This window comes from Macadamia integrifolia, chromosome 10 (assembly GCF_013358625.1).
Source record: "Macadamia integrifolia cultivar HAES 741 chromosome 10, SCU_Mint_v3, whole genome shotgun sequence".
Taxonomy (NCBI): domain Eukaryota; kingdom Viridiplantae; phylum Streptophyta; class Magnoliopsida; order Proteales; family Proteaceae; genus Macadamia; species Macadamia integrifolia.
The window spans coordinates 7,448,063-7,463,727 of record NC_056566.1 but is presented as its reverse complement, the minus strand read 5'-3'; the positions used below and the strand labels follow the sequence as shown (position 1 = coordinate 7,463,727).

The 15,665-nt window shown below is 39.3% G+C and overlaps 3 protein-coding genes across 3 annotated transcripts; 1 reads left to right on the top strand and 2 right to left on the bottom strand.

Moving 5' to 3' along the window:
- Positions 1-3,240: 3,240 nt before the first annotated feature.
- On the top strand, positions 3,241-7,007 carry LOC122090820. The gene is made up of 5 exons (XM_042660542.1): positions 3,241-3,599; positions 4,708-4,744; positions 4,841-5,001; positions 5,078-5,800; positions 6,401-7,007. Exons 1-5 carry the CDS (start codon positions 3,390-3,392, stop codon positions 6,653-6,655), a joined length of 1,386 nt encoding a protein of 461 aa, XP_042516476.1. The 5' UTR covers positions 3,241-3,389; the 3' UTR covers positions 6,656-7,007.
- Positions 7,008-8,263: 1,256 nt separating this feature from the next.
- LOC122091972 (scopoletin glucosyltransferase-like) lies at positions 8,264-10,142 on the bottom strand. The gene has a single exon (XM_042662241.1). The coding sequence runs from the start codon at positions 9,893-9,895 to the stop codon at positions 8,381-8,383; it is 1,515 nt and encodes a 504-aa protein (XP_042518175.1). The 5' UTR covers positions 9,896-10,142; the 3' UTR covers positions 8,264-8,380.
- Positions 10,143-11,514: 1,372 nt separating this feature from the next.
- On the bottom strand, positions 11,515-14,312 carry LOC122090816 (pentatricopeptide repeat-containing protein At2g29760, chloroplastic). The gene has a single exon (XM_042660538.1). The coding sequence runs from the start codon at positions 14,254-14,256 to the stop codon at positions 12,043-12,045; it is 2,214 nt and encodes a 737-aa protein (XP_042516472.1). The 5' UTR covers positions 14,257-14,312; the 3' UTR covers positions 11,515-12,042.
- Between the last annotated feature and the right edge of the window lie 1,353 nt (positions 14,313-15,665).

Below are 15,665 nucleotides of genomic sequence, written 5' to 3'. Positions count from 1 at the left end.
ACCATGTTTGACTTGCCTGGTTTACTAAAATTTGAAAGAATGAATCGAATTAAAAAACTTGATTTTCAAACTACATCCAAACACAATTTAATCTTCAAATTTATGCTATATGGATTACTATTTTAGGACAAAAAATGTTCATTTTTTTTTTTTAAATGAAATGTCTGGACCAGCTTATGCGTACTTTAACTAATCCTCAAGGAGATTAGCATAGCAATACACTGTCATGTTCTCCACTTAAATCGTAGATATATTGATGAAAAATTGAACATGGGACCATGCGCCTAGCATGTAGGCCCCAAAATGTCATGTCAATATCATACTCTGGTGTATCACTTGAGCACATCAATATAAATTCATCCCTTAATTTCATTATCATAATTTTTCCATTTTATGTTTTTTCGAAGTGAGATGCTTATAAAAGATTTTTCTAAGTGTGCTAAATATTCACCACATGGCATGTTCAATCAAAATTATGTGGATAGTAGACCCCATGGTTACACATCCAAAATTTTAACTCTCACTCTCTCTCAGCACAAGCCATGGAAATAAAAAGTGGCGAGCGAGAGAGAAATGGACATGAAAAGGGGCTTGATGGAAGTTATCTTATAGTACCATTGTAGAGTGATGTGTGCACCAGGTTGTTGATGACGTGTCTTCTAGTACTATTGTAGATCGATGTGTGCACCAAGTGTGTTCGGACTTCGTAGGATTTTTTTCTTCTTTTCGTGGGAGGGAGGAGTTCTTGTGGGTAAGAAATTTTGTTGGCCTAAAGAAACACAGCCCCAAGTACCCAGAATCTAGCATGTAGGCCACTAGGCCTGTATCACTTGAGTCTACATTCTCTGCAGTCACTGTAATGGTGCATAAGCATGTGGTGGGTGAAAACATTTGAGCACACGCTTCAAAGGATTCCTAGCCATCGGATGCTCAATGCACCGGTATGGTGGCTGCAGAGGATGTGGAGGCGTGTCACTTCTTATAATGACGTTGTAGTAACTCGTAAGATTTGAGAGGAGGAGGGGGAGACGAACGAAATTTGGCCACTACCTGCTATGCTATTTGGGCTTGCAATCAAAGAAATAGAATACTGAGGGATGGTTTAGAAAATACCAAAACCTAGGAGTATATGTGAACCCAATAGGGAAAGTGATTTATTTCATTTCCTTGGTTGGAAGGCCATGTAGCAAGAACTTAGCTGCTACTCAAGTAATAGAAAAAAAAATTCGGGGAAAGACAAGATGGGGGAGGGGGAAGACGGGAGTCTTTTGAATGGCTCACTTAAGAAGGTCTTCTTATCTGACTCAAATATTTTTGTTCATTTGGCAAGTCAAAAGGGCTAGAATCTTATAGACATATAAGACTCTAAGGTTCTTCGCTCACATGTAAAACTTTCAATCTTAAAGGAGATGAACAGAAAAAAACAAAAAAATCCAAGCGAAACATGAAAAATTTGAATAATATTGAAGAAAACTAGATAACTAAAAAAAAAAAAAAAAAAGAGAGAGAGATAAAAATGGTAATGTATATGATTTGAATTGTGTCTAAATTTTGACGAAAGATAAATCTAGATTGTTCTCTAGATATCTGAATCACCCTTCCACATTATGCAATTAGGTGAGTTGCCAAAGTGCCACCCTTGATAATTAAGTATAGTTTATGAACTACCATATGTCCACAAGTTTTCAGCCTCTTCCAATCTACCCTATGGCAGATATTTGATAAGTTTACCAAGGCAAGTAACTAGTTTTGGATAGTTTTACCCTTATAATTATGTCAAATAATAGACTTATTATTGACCTATCACTATGTTTGTTTTTAAGCTGATGATTTCCTATGGCTTCAATCCATGGATAATTTTACTAAAAAAAATCCGTGGGTAATCTATTCATGAAGTCCCGACCTTTAATGCAACAAGGGTACAACATCAAAGAAATTTTAGTCGCAATGTCACATGTCAGGAGACAAAAGTCTCTTCCTTGACACCCAAGAAAACAAGATCCACAACATGATTGGCTTCTCTAAATATGTGTTGAATAAGAATTTGAGCAAATTTCTGCATTAGTATGAAACAATCTTGGTTCGATTATGTTTGTTTGGTAAGCAATGAACAAAATTAGATCAAAAAATAATATTTTGAACCATGGTATCCTGGTAAACTCTCTCGTTAAAAAAAAAAAAAAAGAGTGATTTACATCCCCTCCCCTGTAGTTTGCATTTATTCCACTCCCTCCCTTATGTTTTAAAAAATCCCACATATCTCCCCTGTCAGATAACTCGGTTAGTAAACAATTAGTTGTGGATGTTAAAGTACGATTCTATCCTTCTGCCTTTACCAAAATTTTTAGAGTTATTTACATCCTCTCCCCTGTAATTTGCGTTTATTCCACCCCCCTCCCCTATGTTTTAAAAAATCCCACATACCTCCCTTGTCAGATAACTCGGTTAGTAAACAGTTAGTTGTGGATGTTAAAGTACGATTCTACCCTTCTGCTTTTACCAAAATTTTTATTACCAGGGATGTTAAAGTAAGATTCTACCCTTTTGCCTGTCTGACATGAATGTCAAAGACAAGTCTTCACTGCTATCTCCAAGAGCTTCACGTAAGCATTCAAGGAAAAAGGTCTAGCTTTCTTTACACTCAACCTCAACAACACCATAAGCAACTGTGTGGAATCGTACTTTAACATCCCTAGTAATAAAAATTTTGGTAAAGGCAGAAGGGTAGAATCGTACTTTAACATCCACAACTAACGGTTTACTAACCGAGTTATCTGACAGGGGAGGTATGTAGGATTTTTTAAAACATAGAGGAGGGGGTGGAATAAACACAAACTATAGGGAAGGGGGATGTAAATCACTCTAAAAATTTTAGTTAAGGCAGAAGGGTAGAATCGTATTTTAACATCCACAACTAACGATTTACTAACCGAGTTATCTAACAGGGGAGGTATATGGGATTTTTTAAAACATAGGGGAAGAGGGTGGAATAAACATAAACTGCAGGGGAGGGGATGTAAATCACTCAAAAAAAACACCAGAGGTTGGGGTAGTCCCGTAATTCGAGCCACGTTGTTGAGCTTTACTCTGTCACCTTATTGGTTGTCTCACCGTGGCCTCACATTGCGTGCCGCAGATTTTTTTTATTTTTTATTTTATTTATTTTTTTTAAATTCAGATGCCGTAGTATTGCCATGTGTCAGAACCAATTTTAAGATGAAATTTTTTATTTTTCCTGTGCTCGTCACCGCCTGTCTGTGTCATCACTTTCTTCTCTTTCCCTAGCTCACTCCAACTTTGTTCACTCTTGTGCGTTCTCTCTCTCTCTCTCTCTCTCTCTCTCTCTCTCTCAACGAAAAACAGGCACAGGTTAGCTGCTGCATTGGGCGATGGAAGCCCTAACAAATTCGTCGCCAAAGATCTTTGTAGAAAAGTGCAATACCGGAGTATACGTGTCTCCGAGAACTATTTCTAAAAGCCCAGACATTCGTTTCTTTCGAGCACAGAAACCCGTTAATGTTGATTTCTCACTTTCGATTCCTCTGCAATTTAAGGCAATTCAGTCTCTTGCATCCTCATGTTTCTCATCGGAAGCACAGGTATCCCTTACTGTTTCTTGTCTTTACTGTTTATATTCCGGAAGCTGGAGATTTTCGTTTGTGCTACTCATCTTTTGATTTTTCTGAGTCCTTCGTGAGTAAACGATTCTGCTCGATCTTTGTATTGACTTCTTGTACTTCTGGTGCTTTGATTCTTTCAGTTTCTGGTTGTTATAAAAAATATTTTTGATTTCTTAATTTCCTCCTCTCCATGATGATCATTTTGTTGGTTATCCCAACTCCCACAATCTCCCACACACCCCCCCCCCTCCAAAAAAAAAAAAAGGGTTTGATTATAATACACATTGGTTTATTCATTTCTTCGATTCTGTTTTCTTTCCCACTTTCTTTCTTTTCCCTTTGTCTTCATTCTTTTGATACTGATAGGAGATGTTTTAGGTGGCTTAGTTAGTTTCCCTCGTCACACCAGAATTTTAGGGTTTCTATCCTAATCACTATATCTAAGTCCTAAGATCTCTCCTTGGTTCCTTTACTTCGGGAAGAGTCTTTTCTGATCTTGGTTTTAGTATTTCTTGTGAATTCTTTTCTACTTATTGTTATTCTTTGATGGTCTTGTTAACGATTGGGATGAGTCTAATTTCTTTTGTTCTTCTGATCTCTCCCTTTTTTTATTTACTGAATTCATTGTTTTGGTCTCAAGTTTCTTTTATTCGTCTCAGTTTTCTTTTAGTCCTGTAGTCTGGTTCTTCAGGCTTTTTCTAATTTGCTTTTTCTTTTCGGATATTTTGGCTTTCTCTCTACTTCACTAATTCGCAATGAATGCATTAGCTTAGACTAGGAGTTGATGAAATTCACAGAATTTACACTCTATTACTGCTTTTTCTGGAAGAGAATCAGGATATGAAGAAATACGTACGTTCTTGACATTTGGTGATATGGCTATCCCATTGATTAGTAAATCGGTCGACATAAAAATTTCGGCTACTTTGGTGCCACTGGATATTAGCCAAACGCTCTAAATAGTTGATGCCATTTTAGGATATACTTGTCAAAAATAGTGATTATCAGAGGTTTATGTTTTTGGGAGGTCGGGGGAAGAGACTGGAATAGGATGTTCATAGTGCTTATCTAGTGATCATCTTTTCAGGCAAGCTGGGAGCCTGCAGATGATGAGACTCAAGCAAGTAAGTTTCATTTCTCATATGTTTCCTTTAGTGATTTGGTTTTCGAGTAATAAGGTTTGCATTTGTCTATGTATTAATTTACCATTTCGACTTCAGGTCAGTCAAAGACTGTTCATGTGAAATTCCAATTACAAAAGGAGTGTATATTTGGTCAGCAGTTCCTCCTTGTTGGCGATGATCCCATCTTTGGTTTGTGGGATCCTTCAAATGCTATACCACTGGAATGGTCAGATGGACATATTTGGACAGTTGAGCTGGTAAGAAGTAATCCATGGCGATAGAAATTTGGATATTGACTGCTCTGTTCTGATTTGTGGGATCTGTGATGAATAGGATCTACCTGTTGGAAAGTCTGTACAATTCAAGTTTATTCTTGAAGGAACCGATGGAGAGGTTGTGTGGCAACCAGGCGCAGACCGGCTTGTGCAGACTTGGGAAACTAAGAACACTATCATTGTTTCAGAAGATTGGGAAAATCCTGAAATTCAAAAAGTAATAGAGGAGCCAATGATTAACCCAAGCATGGAACCAGCTGCTACAAAAGACTTGCCTTGTCCAAATGTTGAAGGGGTGGACAGTGTATGTGAGGGATTGATTGTTGCAGAGAACATTTCTTGTCCAAAGGAGGAACCTATGGGTAGTGCAAGCAGGGAATTGGTTACTTCAGAGTATACTAATCCAAATGAAGATCCTGTAGTTAATGTATATAATACATTAGTTGTTGCAGAGAATATTACTTTTCCAGAAGAGTACACAGCTGATTTTGACAAGGGAGTACAAACCACAGAGAAAATTACTCCTTCACAGCAAGAAAGCATTTCAAGTGCAGACAAGGAACTCATCATTGCCCAGAGCATACCTCAAAGTAATGAGGGATTTATGCTTTCGAAAGATGAGAACCAAGGTATCTATGGAGGAGGTACTGTTCTGGTACCTGGATTGACTCCATTACCAACAATGACAACTCAAGATTCATCTCCACAGAAAGTTGAGAAAGACAATAATACTGATGCCCCTGTTCAACCTGTTGAAGCTGATGACAACAGTACAACTGAGGTAACTATTTGAAAAAGTTTTGCTTTTCTTTTATTTTCTTGTTATCCTTAGCAAGGAATCAATCACCTTTTTTTTTTTTTTTTCTCTCTCCCTGTTTACCCTGACAGTTTGAATTCATAGGCCCCATACTATGAAAAAATGTTTGGTTGTGAACTATAATTTATTTAGCTCAAACTATTTGGTAAGAGATGGGGGAGGTTTGAGGTGAAAAATTGCAGCCAGCCTATGATCGATTTCCATTGAATAACACGAGAGAACAGGGTCTGGGTAATCATAGATTGAAGTTGCCCAGTCTTCATAAGTCACAGCAGATGATGCCTTTCCTGCAGCAACGAACTTAGAAGTTGAAGTAACAAGGCACCATAAGAGGGAAAGATAGCTTCGTATAACTTAATGAATCTTTTTTTACTTGCACTTGATGATAAAAGATCGGGATGTTCTTTCAACTTAATAGAATTGAAACCCTGTACATTATTCTGCAGTAGATGGTTCAGAATTCTGTCCGTTTAAACTTTAAAGTATGCACTGTACTGGCATCATGTAACATGGAAGATGAATCTTGACATCTTTCTGTCTTTGTTTCATGTATCATATAATCAGTTACCTCGGAAGCAAGAACCTGATGAGGATACATGTCAGGACGAAACAAGTATGATGATGATAAGTAATCAGCCGGAGGTAGAAGAATTGCATGTCGATGGGTTTGCAGAAAAACCTCAAATAACCAAAGAACAAGTGGAGTCCTGTTCACAGCCCACTGATAGTGAAGACGAAGATGATGATGTCTTCCAGAATGACATCCAATGGGGTCGCAAAACGCTGCACAAGTTTCTATCAAGTTTTGGTTTTCTGTAACTATCGTAAGTCTGAACTGTGATTGCAAAAGAATCTCCACATTCTGTTGACTTTGCAAACAGAACAAGAAAATGGAGTAATACTTAAGTGGCTATCTGTAAATATTTAATCCTTAATCACGGTGGATTGTATTTTTCTTCTTCTTCTTCTTCCTTCTTCCTTTTTTTTCTCCTGTAGGTTGTTGTGTGGCATTCTTTCAGACACCAGATTTGGCAGTGTCCTTTACCTTGTTCTTTTTTATGGTAAGTCTCCCTTACCATGTTCTTTTGTATGGTAATCATTGACAATATCTGTATATTGCATGATATTTTTTCACAAGTGAATAGAAGTGAGCTAGTTGATTTTGTTACCATATACAGGTGTCTGCAAAACTTTTTGTTCCATAGTTTCTGCATTCCACCCTCCCCCTATTCTTTTTGAAGTTTCTTCAAGAATTTCCAGTGATAATGGCATGGTATCTTATGCCATGGCTGACACTTACATGCCATAGCCATAACCAAGGAACAATTGTCGTCATGAAGGGAATCAAAACCATGCTAACCTTATAAATAATAGGGATAAAATGCATGCCTTCAGCCTAATTCCTTTGGTCCAGTCAAATACATTCGAAGAAGCAAAGCCTAAAATGTCCGAGGATTCAATCACCCATGCAATTTTGTAATTCCTATTAGTTTGGCTTGTTATGTAGTTCCTCCTCCATTGAACCATTCTGAGTTCAGTGACAGTCTCTTCAATTCCAAGAAAATAGTTGTTTACAAAGATAAAATAACCCTAATTGGTGTTTGGTTGGAAGTAAGATTTTGAAAACGATGATTTTAACGGGTAAAACATTTTCATTCAAAGGATTTTACTGAAATAATAAAAAACAAATCGCATTTGAACACATGGAAAGTTAATTATAACGTAGATAATTTTTTGCATGATCCACCTTGGAAGTCCTTCATGTATGGCCCTATTATCTGCTGTGTGGTTGATAAGATGAGGCACATATTGTGTGGGTATGTAAGGCCCAAGGACTCTTACTGACTTATCAGATTTGAAGCTTCTTTTTTGGTAAGATTTGAAGCTTCTTGAAGAAGAGGATTCCGAAGGGCTATTTCTTGCAGAGGGTAAGATCATTGCTTTGGCTAGTTTTTCCCTTCTCCAACTCAAAGATTTGTTGCTCGAAATTCAAAACTGTTCTGTTTGATTATTGAATCATCTCCAACTTGTTGGAAAATTTATTTTTTGTCTCTTGAGATGGTGGTGGAAAGACCAAAGTTGGTTATTTGCAAGGTGATCTTGTATCTCCCATTTTTGTTATTATTTCACCAAATTTTGCTTTCTTGTCCTACATAGTTTATATGTGGTGCGTTTTACATTTTAGCATTTTCTCATACATATTTATGGGTTTTATTTTCTTTGATTCACACATAGATGGGGAGGCCGACTGATGAAAAGAAATAGAATACATGATATAAATTAGTAAGATCTTGGTGGGTTTTATAGACAATACAATGAAAAGACAATTATTCTCGTGTCACTCCCCTTCCACATGCTCATTTCTCTCCCCTCCTCCACCTGCATTTTTTCCCTTCCCTCCCCCCCCCCCTCCCCCCCCCCCATCATTTTATACATGTCTCCTAGGGATTTATGTAATCAAACACATCCCTAAAACTGTCAATGTCCGCTAGACTAAAAGTCAGATCCAAGGATCCCAAGCCAAAGGGCTTTCAGCTTCGGGAGCTAATGCAAATGGTGTCTTGCAGCCACAACGTTAAGGTCATTGATCAAGGCAGTCAAGTCAAAGTAAGAAGACCCACCTTCTTCCATAGCCCTCTTGGCCTTAAAGCTCATCTCCCTTGCTCGCGTTCTCATCTGCTGTACTTCTTCTCCCTCTCCTCCTCCACCGTCACCCATCATCAACCTAATCACTGCCTTCTCTATTTCCCCCTTCTTCACTGTCTCCTTCTTTATTTCTCCATCAGAGTCGAATAGAGACCACATTTTAGCACCCACCGCGATTCCTATCCTCAACACTTGCGTCACCAGCTTCTCATTGTAGAACTGCTCTGAGGAAACTGGCCAAGTGATCATGGGCACCCCTGCACCCACACCTTCCAGTATTGAGTTCCACCCACAGTGAGTGAGGAACCCTCCAATGGCTCGATGGTTCAATATCACTACCTGTGGCACCCACCCGGTTATTATCAGACCCTTTGTCGTCTTCTTCACCTCAACTTCTTCCATTGCCCTCTCTTTAACCCCTTCTGGAAGCCATCGCCCCTGCTTCTCTTTTCTGAGGACCCAGATGAAGGGATGCCCTGATGCTTCAAGACCCGACTCAATCTCACCCAATTGAGCTGCAAGAAAGCAAGGGGAGGTCCCAAAACAAACATAGAGAACCGATTTGGGTTCCATGGAATCAAGCCATTTGAGACAATCATCGAAAAAAGACGATGAGCCATGCCCTTCCCCCCTCTTGACCTTCTCCGTTGTGGTCTTTCTGTTGACCAGAGCCACTGGGCCTACATGCCATACCTTCCTTCCGAGGACCTTCTTGAAATGCTCGACGTAATTGGGCTCCAATTCATAGAAGCTATTAACCACGACGCCGTAGCTCTGCAACTCCGATTCCCTGATTTGATTCATTAAATTAGCTGGCTCACTGTTTGGATCGTTGACGAAAGGCGGTAGTTGCGACCTCGTCATGGTTATACGATCAGGAAGACCCGGCACTAAGAAGGGTTCTGTATCTGATTGAACCTTCTCGTGGGGAGTAAATAGTCTGAGGCTCTCGGAGACGCAGTGAGAGAAGAAACCCATTCCATCAAAGAAGAGCCTCTGAGTCCCAAGCTCAGCGGCGAGGTCGGAAGTCCAAGGGAAGAACATGTCCGAGACAATGCATTGAGGGCGAAGCTCTCGGATTAGTTGCTCGATCGGTTGTTGGAGCATCGTGACTGCCGTATAGAGCCTCTGGGCCATCTCAAGGGAATTGATGGAGTAGAAATTCTCGACTCCTTGGGGCAGCCCAACCTCTGAGAAGGGGAATCTGAGGATGTGAAGTCGGATTTTGAGGCCGGAATGGGTGTCTTCATCGATGGCACTGCTGCAGAAGACGGCATTGGATGGAGTAGTGACAATGGTGGCTTTGACGCCGCGCGCAGCAAGCAATCTTGCCAAGTTCACCATGGGGAGCATGTGACCCGGTGTCAGGAATGGAAGGAAAAGCATATCGAGGTTTGGAGCTTGTGTATCCATGGCGATTAGTGACTTTCTTTGAAGATGAGACGCTTCTCTGTTCACGAATCGGTGAATACATCGGTCTTTAGATATCTTCTGACCCTCTTACCTGGTTTCCTTCAGTACAAGTTTCTCGCGGCTCCTTCATTTCGAGTCTCAATCTTAAATTTTGATCGTTGGGGAGGAGGTGAACAAGTAGAATTAGCTCCAAAGTCTCCTGATATTGGGGAAGTAGTTAACCATCACGCCCACCTCGTTCTTGCAATTCTCCAACTGAAATCACCACTTACCGCCATGGATTAGGGAGCTCATAAGCTTTGCATGCTTTGTTGAGTTACATTCTTCACTAGTCGTCAAGTTTTGCCACATGGATGGAATGTTGATATGATAGTTTCAAAAGTTTTCTTTTCGTTCTTTGTGCTTAATGAAGTATAACACTACTCAATTTGCCATGTGAATAGATTAACCTATGTGATAGAAGGTTAGGTAAACATCTCATTAGTACAATTTCAATTTAAAATGAATTAAGAAAGTAACTAAAATTGCAATAGATGTCATTTTGTATTTCATCTTCAGCTCCATTTGATGTCATTTTGATGATGAGAAACTTTTCTTCTTACTTTGGATCAAAATGGGATCCTCTATCACGTGGACTAACACATGTACTACCAAATGGTAAATAATGAATAATTATATTTAACTAGGCATAATGATACATTCCCATGTATTGATGGATTTCCTTGTATTTTAGTAGCCATATCATTTTTTCTTTGAAAAGTATCATTTTTCACTAGATTTTCAATGCTTTATTTTGTCATTTGGTCAACTCTATTTTGACTTGAACAAAGCTTTAAGCATTAACTAAGCAGCACTTTGTTATGTTAACTAACCTAATGATTTTCTAGTTCCCCAATCAATTCTGTAATTAAAGATCTCCAAACCCTTCAAGCTCTTGGGGACCACCCTAGTATCACAATTTTCATGTTAGTCACATTTTGATGCCGCTCCTCGATAATATGATTATGAATGTTTAGTTTGTAATACTTGCATTTAACGTCCGCACGTAGAGAGTTGTAATGTGTGTGTGTTTCTCAAACTAATGGAGCAAAATAGTTTTGACATTCATTTGGGGCCCAACGTGGATCAAAAAGGGCATGATGGTTGATGGAGCTTCGGACATTGTTGTTTCATAATTTATTTGTTGAAACATATTTTATAAACTTCTTAAAGGTTAACGTCATCTTCATTCAAAAAACGGTGAGACATCTTAACTTGTACGGACTTTCAAAAGTGGTTTACAATTTTGAATGGGGTGGGGGTGGGGGTGGGTTAGGATTGGAATTGCGGGTGTTAACAAGTGTTTCTAATCAAACCTTTGGAAACAAAAAAAAAAAAAAAGAAGTTACATGCATTCTCATTCAACCCCGTTATGACCTGGTTCATGCAGTTGTAGGATCAGTATGAATTCGCGAGAATATTCAAATTGAAGGCCTGGATAAACAACAGAAGACTCATAAGTGACACAAGGATGAGTTAAATCATCTATGCCAACAGCAAGGCCACCAGAAGAGTATGGGAAATCAATCGGATACTTTGAAGAAGAATGAGGAAATGGTTTGAGTTGAACCCACAAAAAATAACCAAAGCCTACGGCATCCGTTAAGATTGAAAGTGGACAGAGTCTTCAGTTTCATGAACAATAATGGAGTCACATGTTTCACGGAATCACCCGGGAAGAGAATATACATTAGTGATGTTGCTAAGGAACCGCAGTTAATCTTGGAAGCATTAAGTGGTTGAGATTTAAGTGTTCAAATTTGGCCTTGCACCACTCTACCAAGTAAGATGGCAAACCAGACTGAATAGATGCACCTGATTAGTTGGTCAAGTGATCAATATTTTGTATGTCCACTTGATTGCTGTGCTCTGAACTGTTCCTATTTTCAAACCAAGCTCACTGTCAAAGCTCCAAATCACAGATCACAACTTGAAGTGGATTCCAGCTTTAAATTCGTGCAATCTGTAGGGGTTGTCCTACATATTTAATTCACTTTAAGCTGCTGGTGCATGCTCCTAGTATCCCCACCATAACCAATCAGGAATTATTAGCAAGTTCCAGATACAACTATGAGATGAAGTTTTGTTTCCTGGCCAACACTACCGTTTCACCAATAGTCCATACAAGAACAGTGACCATCTTTGAAGTGGTGGAATCGATATCGATCCCTTAGTAGTATCTCTCTATTATAAAGCTGAGAAATGAGCTTAGCGACTGAGTGGCAGTCCCCACAAATGCGGAGATTTTTGACAATCCGAACTGGTGTAGGGTAGTCTGTGCTGATAAGTCCAAAAGCTATCGCTAACTTCTCACTATGAAGATATAGTGCATGCTCCTTTACATCCTCTTCTTCAACATTCTGAAGAAGATGATCTTTTTTTGGCACATAACCTATTGACTTCAATCTTGAAACGATCTCATCCAACTTTGAATAAATCTTCTTAGATATGGGGTGAGAATTATCCCCAACCAGAAATTCATGTACCATGCCATTAACCTCTATAGAGCTGCAACCAGGCTCTTTCTTGATTCCGGCATTTCTCATAAGCTTCCTCATTCTTGAGACAGCATCCCACTTCCCTAGCTTGGCATATATATTTGATAAAAGCACGTAAGCTCCATGATTCCTAGGCTCCAACTCGAGCAGATGCTTACAGGCCTTCTCTGCTAACTCAACATCTCCATGAATCCTACAAGCACCAAGCAATGCCCCCCAAACAGAAGCACCTGGGGATATCGGCATTTTCTCTATCAATTCTACAGCTTCTTCTAAAAGACCAGCACGACCGAGAATATCAACCATGCATGCATAATGCTTGGCCTCAGGTGCAACTCCATACACTGTCAGCATTTGATTAAAATAAAGTCTACCTTCCTCCACTAATCCAGCATGGCTACAAGCACAAAGAAGATTTGTAAAAGTCACAGCATTGGGCTTAACCTTGGCCTCTTGCATCTGAAAGAAGAGTTCAACCGCAGCCCTACCACATCCATGCATTGCCAATCCTGCAATCATGGCACTCCACACATACACATCTTTCTGGTCCATGGATTGAAACACCTCAAGAGCTTTATCCATATCCCCGCACTTGGAGTACATGTCGATGAGAGAGGTCGTAAGATGGCAATTCAACTTCAGCCCCTGCTTCTTTATGTAAATGTGTATCCACCCACCAAGGTCCACTGCCCCCAATTGAGAACAAGCAGACAACACGCTAACAAGGGTTAGCTGGTCTGGTTTGGCAGTCGCAGCTACCTGCAATTCATGGAAGAGAGATAAAGCCTCCTTTGGATGGCCACTCTGTTCATAAGCAGAGATCAGGGCGTTCCATGCAGCAATATCTCGATTAGGCATCATGTCAAAAACATTACGGGCAGCATCAAAGTCCCCTGATTTTGCATACCCAACAATCATCGTTGTCCACGAGACAGAATCTGGCTCATGCATTTTATCAAATATTCTTTTGGCTTCTTCTAAACTCCGGCATTTAGTATACATGTCAAGCATGGAATTAGTCAAAATCAAGTCCATATCAATCTCATTCCTTTCAATGTAAGAATGAACCCACCTCCCAAAATCCAAGTCCAAATTCTTGGCACAAGCAGAAAGAACGCCCACCATGGTCACATCATTCGGCTTTACTTTGTCCAGCTCCATCCTCCGAAACAACTCTAAAGCTTTCTCAGGATAGTCTGCCTGTGCATAAGCAGTAATCATAGAATTCCAAGAAACAACATCCCTTTTGGGAATTTTCACAAACACCTTAAAAGCCTCATCCAATTCCCCACAAGCAGCATAAAAATGAATGAGAGAATTCAGAATGAAAATATCAGAGCCCAGAGAGGTTTTAATGACCATGCCATGAAACACTCTTCCCTCGCGCAAAGCCGAGAGCTCTGACGCCGCCTTGATTGCAAATGGGTAAGTGTATTTGTTAGGTGGGTCAAAACACTGATGGCGCATTTTGGAGAAGATTAGGAGGCTCTGGTTGGGTTTTCGACTGGAAGCGTATGCACGAATGAGGGTGTTCCAGGTGAATACATTTGGTTGGGGAATCTGGTCGAATACCTTTCTAGCGTAATCGAGACTCGAGAAGGGAGAGAAGGCACAGACTGTGACAAGTCTACTTGCCGAGTAAGGATCGAAAAAGAGGTGGCCAAAACGAAGCAGGTAAGCATGAATTCGCTTGACTTGTTTCAAGTCGTAACATCGATCGATTAGGGAAAGTAGCTGTTGGTGATCCGAATATTGGTCGTAATTTTGGGTAGTAATGTGTCGGTGAGGAATGAAAGAGGAGAACGGCGCATGGAGGGTTGCCATGGGCTCTCCGTTTTAATCCCTCCACCTGGTGTGGCTGTTAAAACAGTTTATATTTGGCTTGGTGCAACGGTACCGATTTTATGAGAACAGCAAGGTTATTTCAAATAAAGAATCAGCCGTTCGTTTCATCATCTAGTCGTACGTACGAGTCAGCATTCAATACTTATTTTATCTTCTTTATTTTTTCTTTTAATATATCTTCTTTATCTTGTAATGGCAAAAATAGATATTGGATGCTGACTTATATCATTAGTTTATTTATCAAGCAGAAGATCCAACCTTGTTATTGCATATGGAAAAAACCGAAGGATAGACAAAGAGGTGCCCGCATACCCTATCCAACAATAATTTTGTTTTTGATAGGAAACCTTTTCCCATTTAGTGCTTGATTCTCATAATCAAGCTTGGGCGACTGTGTATGAAAAACATAGTTCTTTACAAAGTTGTAAGGCCATGTATGGGGCTGACGCTAAGGATGTGAATTTGAAATTAAAACTGTTTATCGAATCCGAATAGAGCCATTTATATCGAAATCACAAAACCGTTTAATAAATGATTCGATTTTGGTTTTAAGTTTAAGACCGATCAATTAAATGGGTTGGAGCCGTTTTAACCATTCAACCGGTTGGTTTCAAACCAAATTCACACCGTCAAAATCGAACTGTTTAAACCGTCAAAATAGATCCAATTAACCCGTATAAAGATTAAATATTTGATTGTTTTAACAAAACATAATGGTTTAATTTAGGGAAGAATTAAAGACCATAGAGGCTATCCAAAAGTCTATTGAGTAATGTCTATTGAGTAATTTACTCATATTATATAATCATGTAGTTAAATCCTTACTTGTTCAATGCCTCATTTAATTTGATACAAGATTGAAGCATTTATCAACAAAAGCAAATTTTATTAAACATTCGAATAAACTAGCAAACCAATTATTAACCGTTTAAAAACCATATGGAATAAACTACGATCAAAACCGTTTAAAATCGTGAAACTGAAACCATTTAAAAACCATGGAACCGAAACAGTTTACTAAATGGTTGCGATTTCAGAAAGTGCAACCGTTTAGTAAATGGTACGATTTTGGTTTCAGCCAAATAAATGTGAAACAAATCGAACCGCACCAGATACATCAAAACCGAACCAATTAACACCTTTAGCTGACGCCTACCCATTGCAGTAAGGTCAAGGAAGTTGGTGACCTGAGGACAGGAGAGTTGGCGACCGAAGTCCCGGTGAACAATGGCCATAACTATAACAGTCCTAAGGTAACGAAATTCCTTATCAGGTAAATTCTAACCCACACAAAAGACAATACGATTTGGACATTGTCTCAAAAAGAGGTTCGGTGAAATATACATATAAATGAATATACGGATTACTTGCACTTGAACATAAGTTCT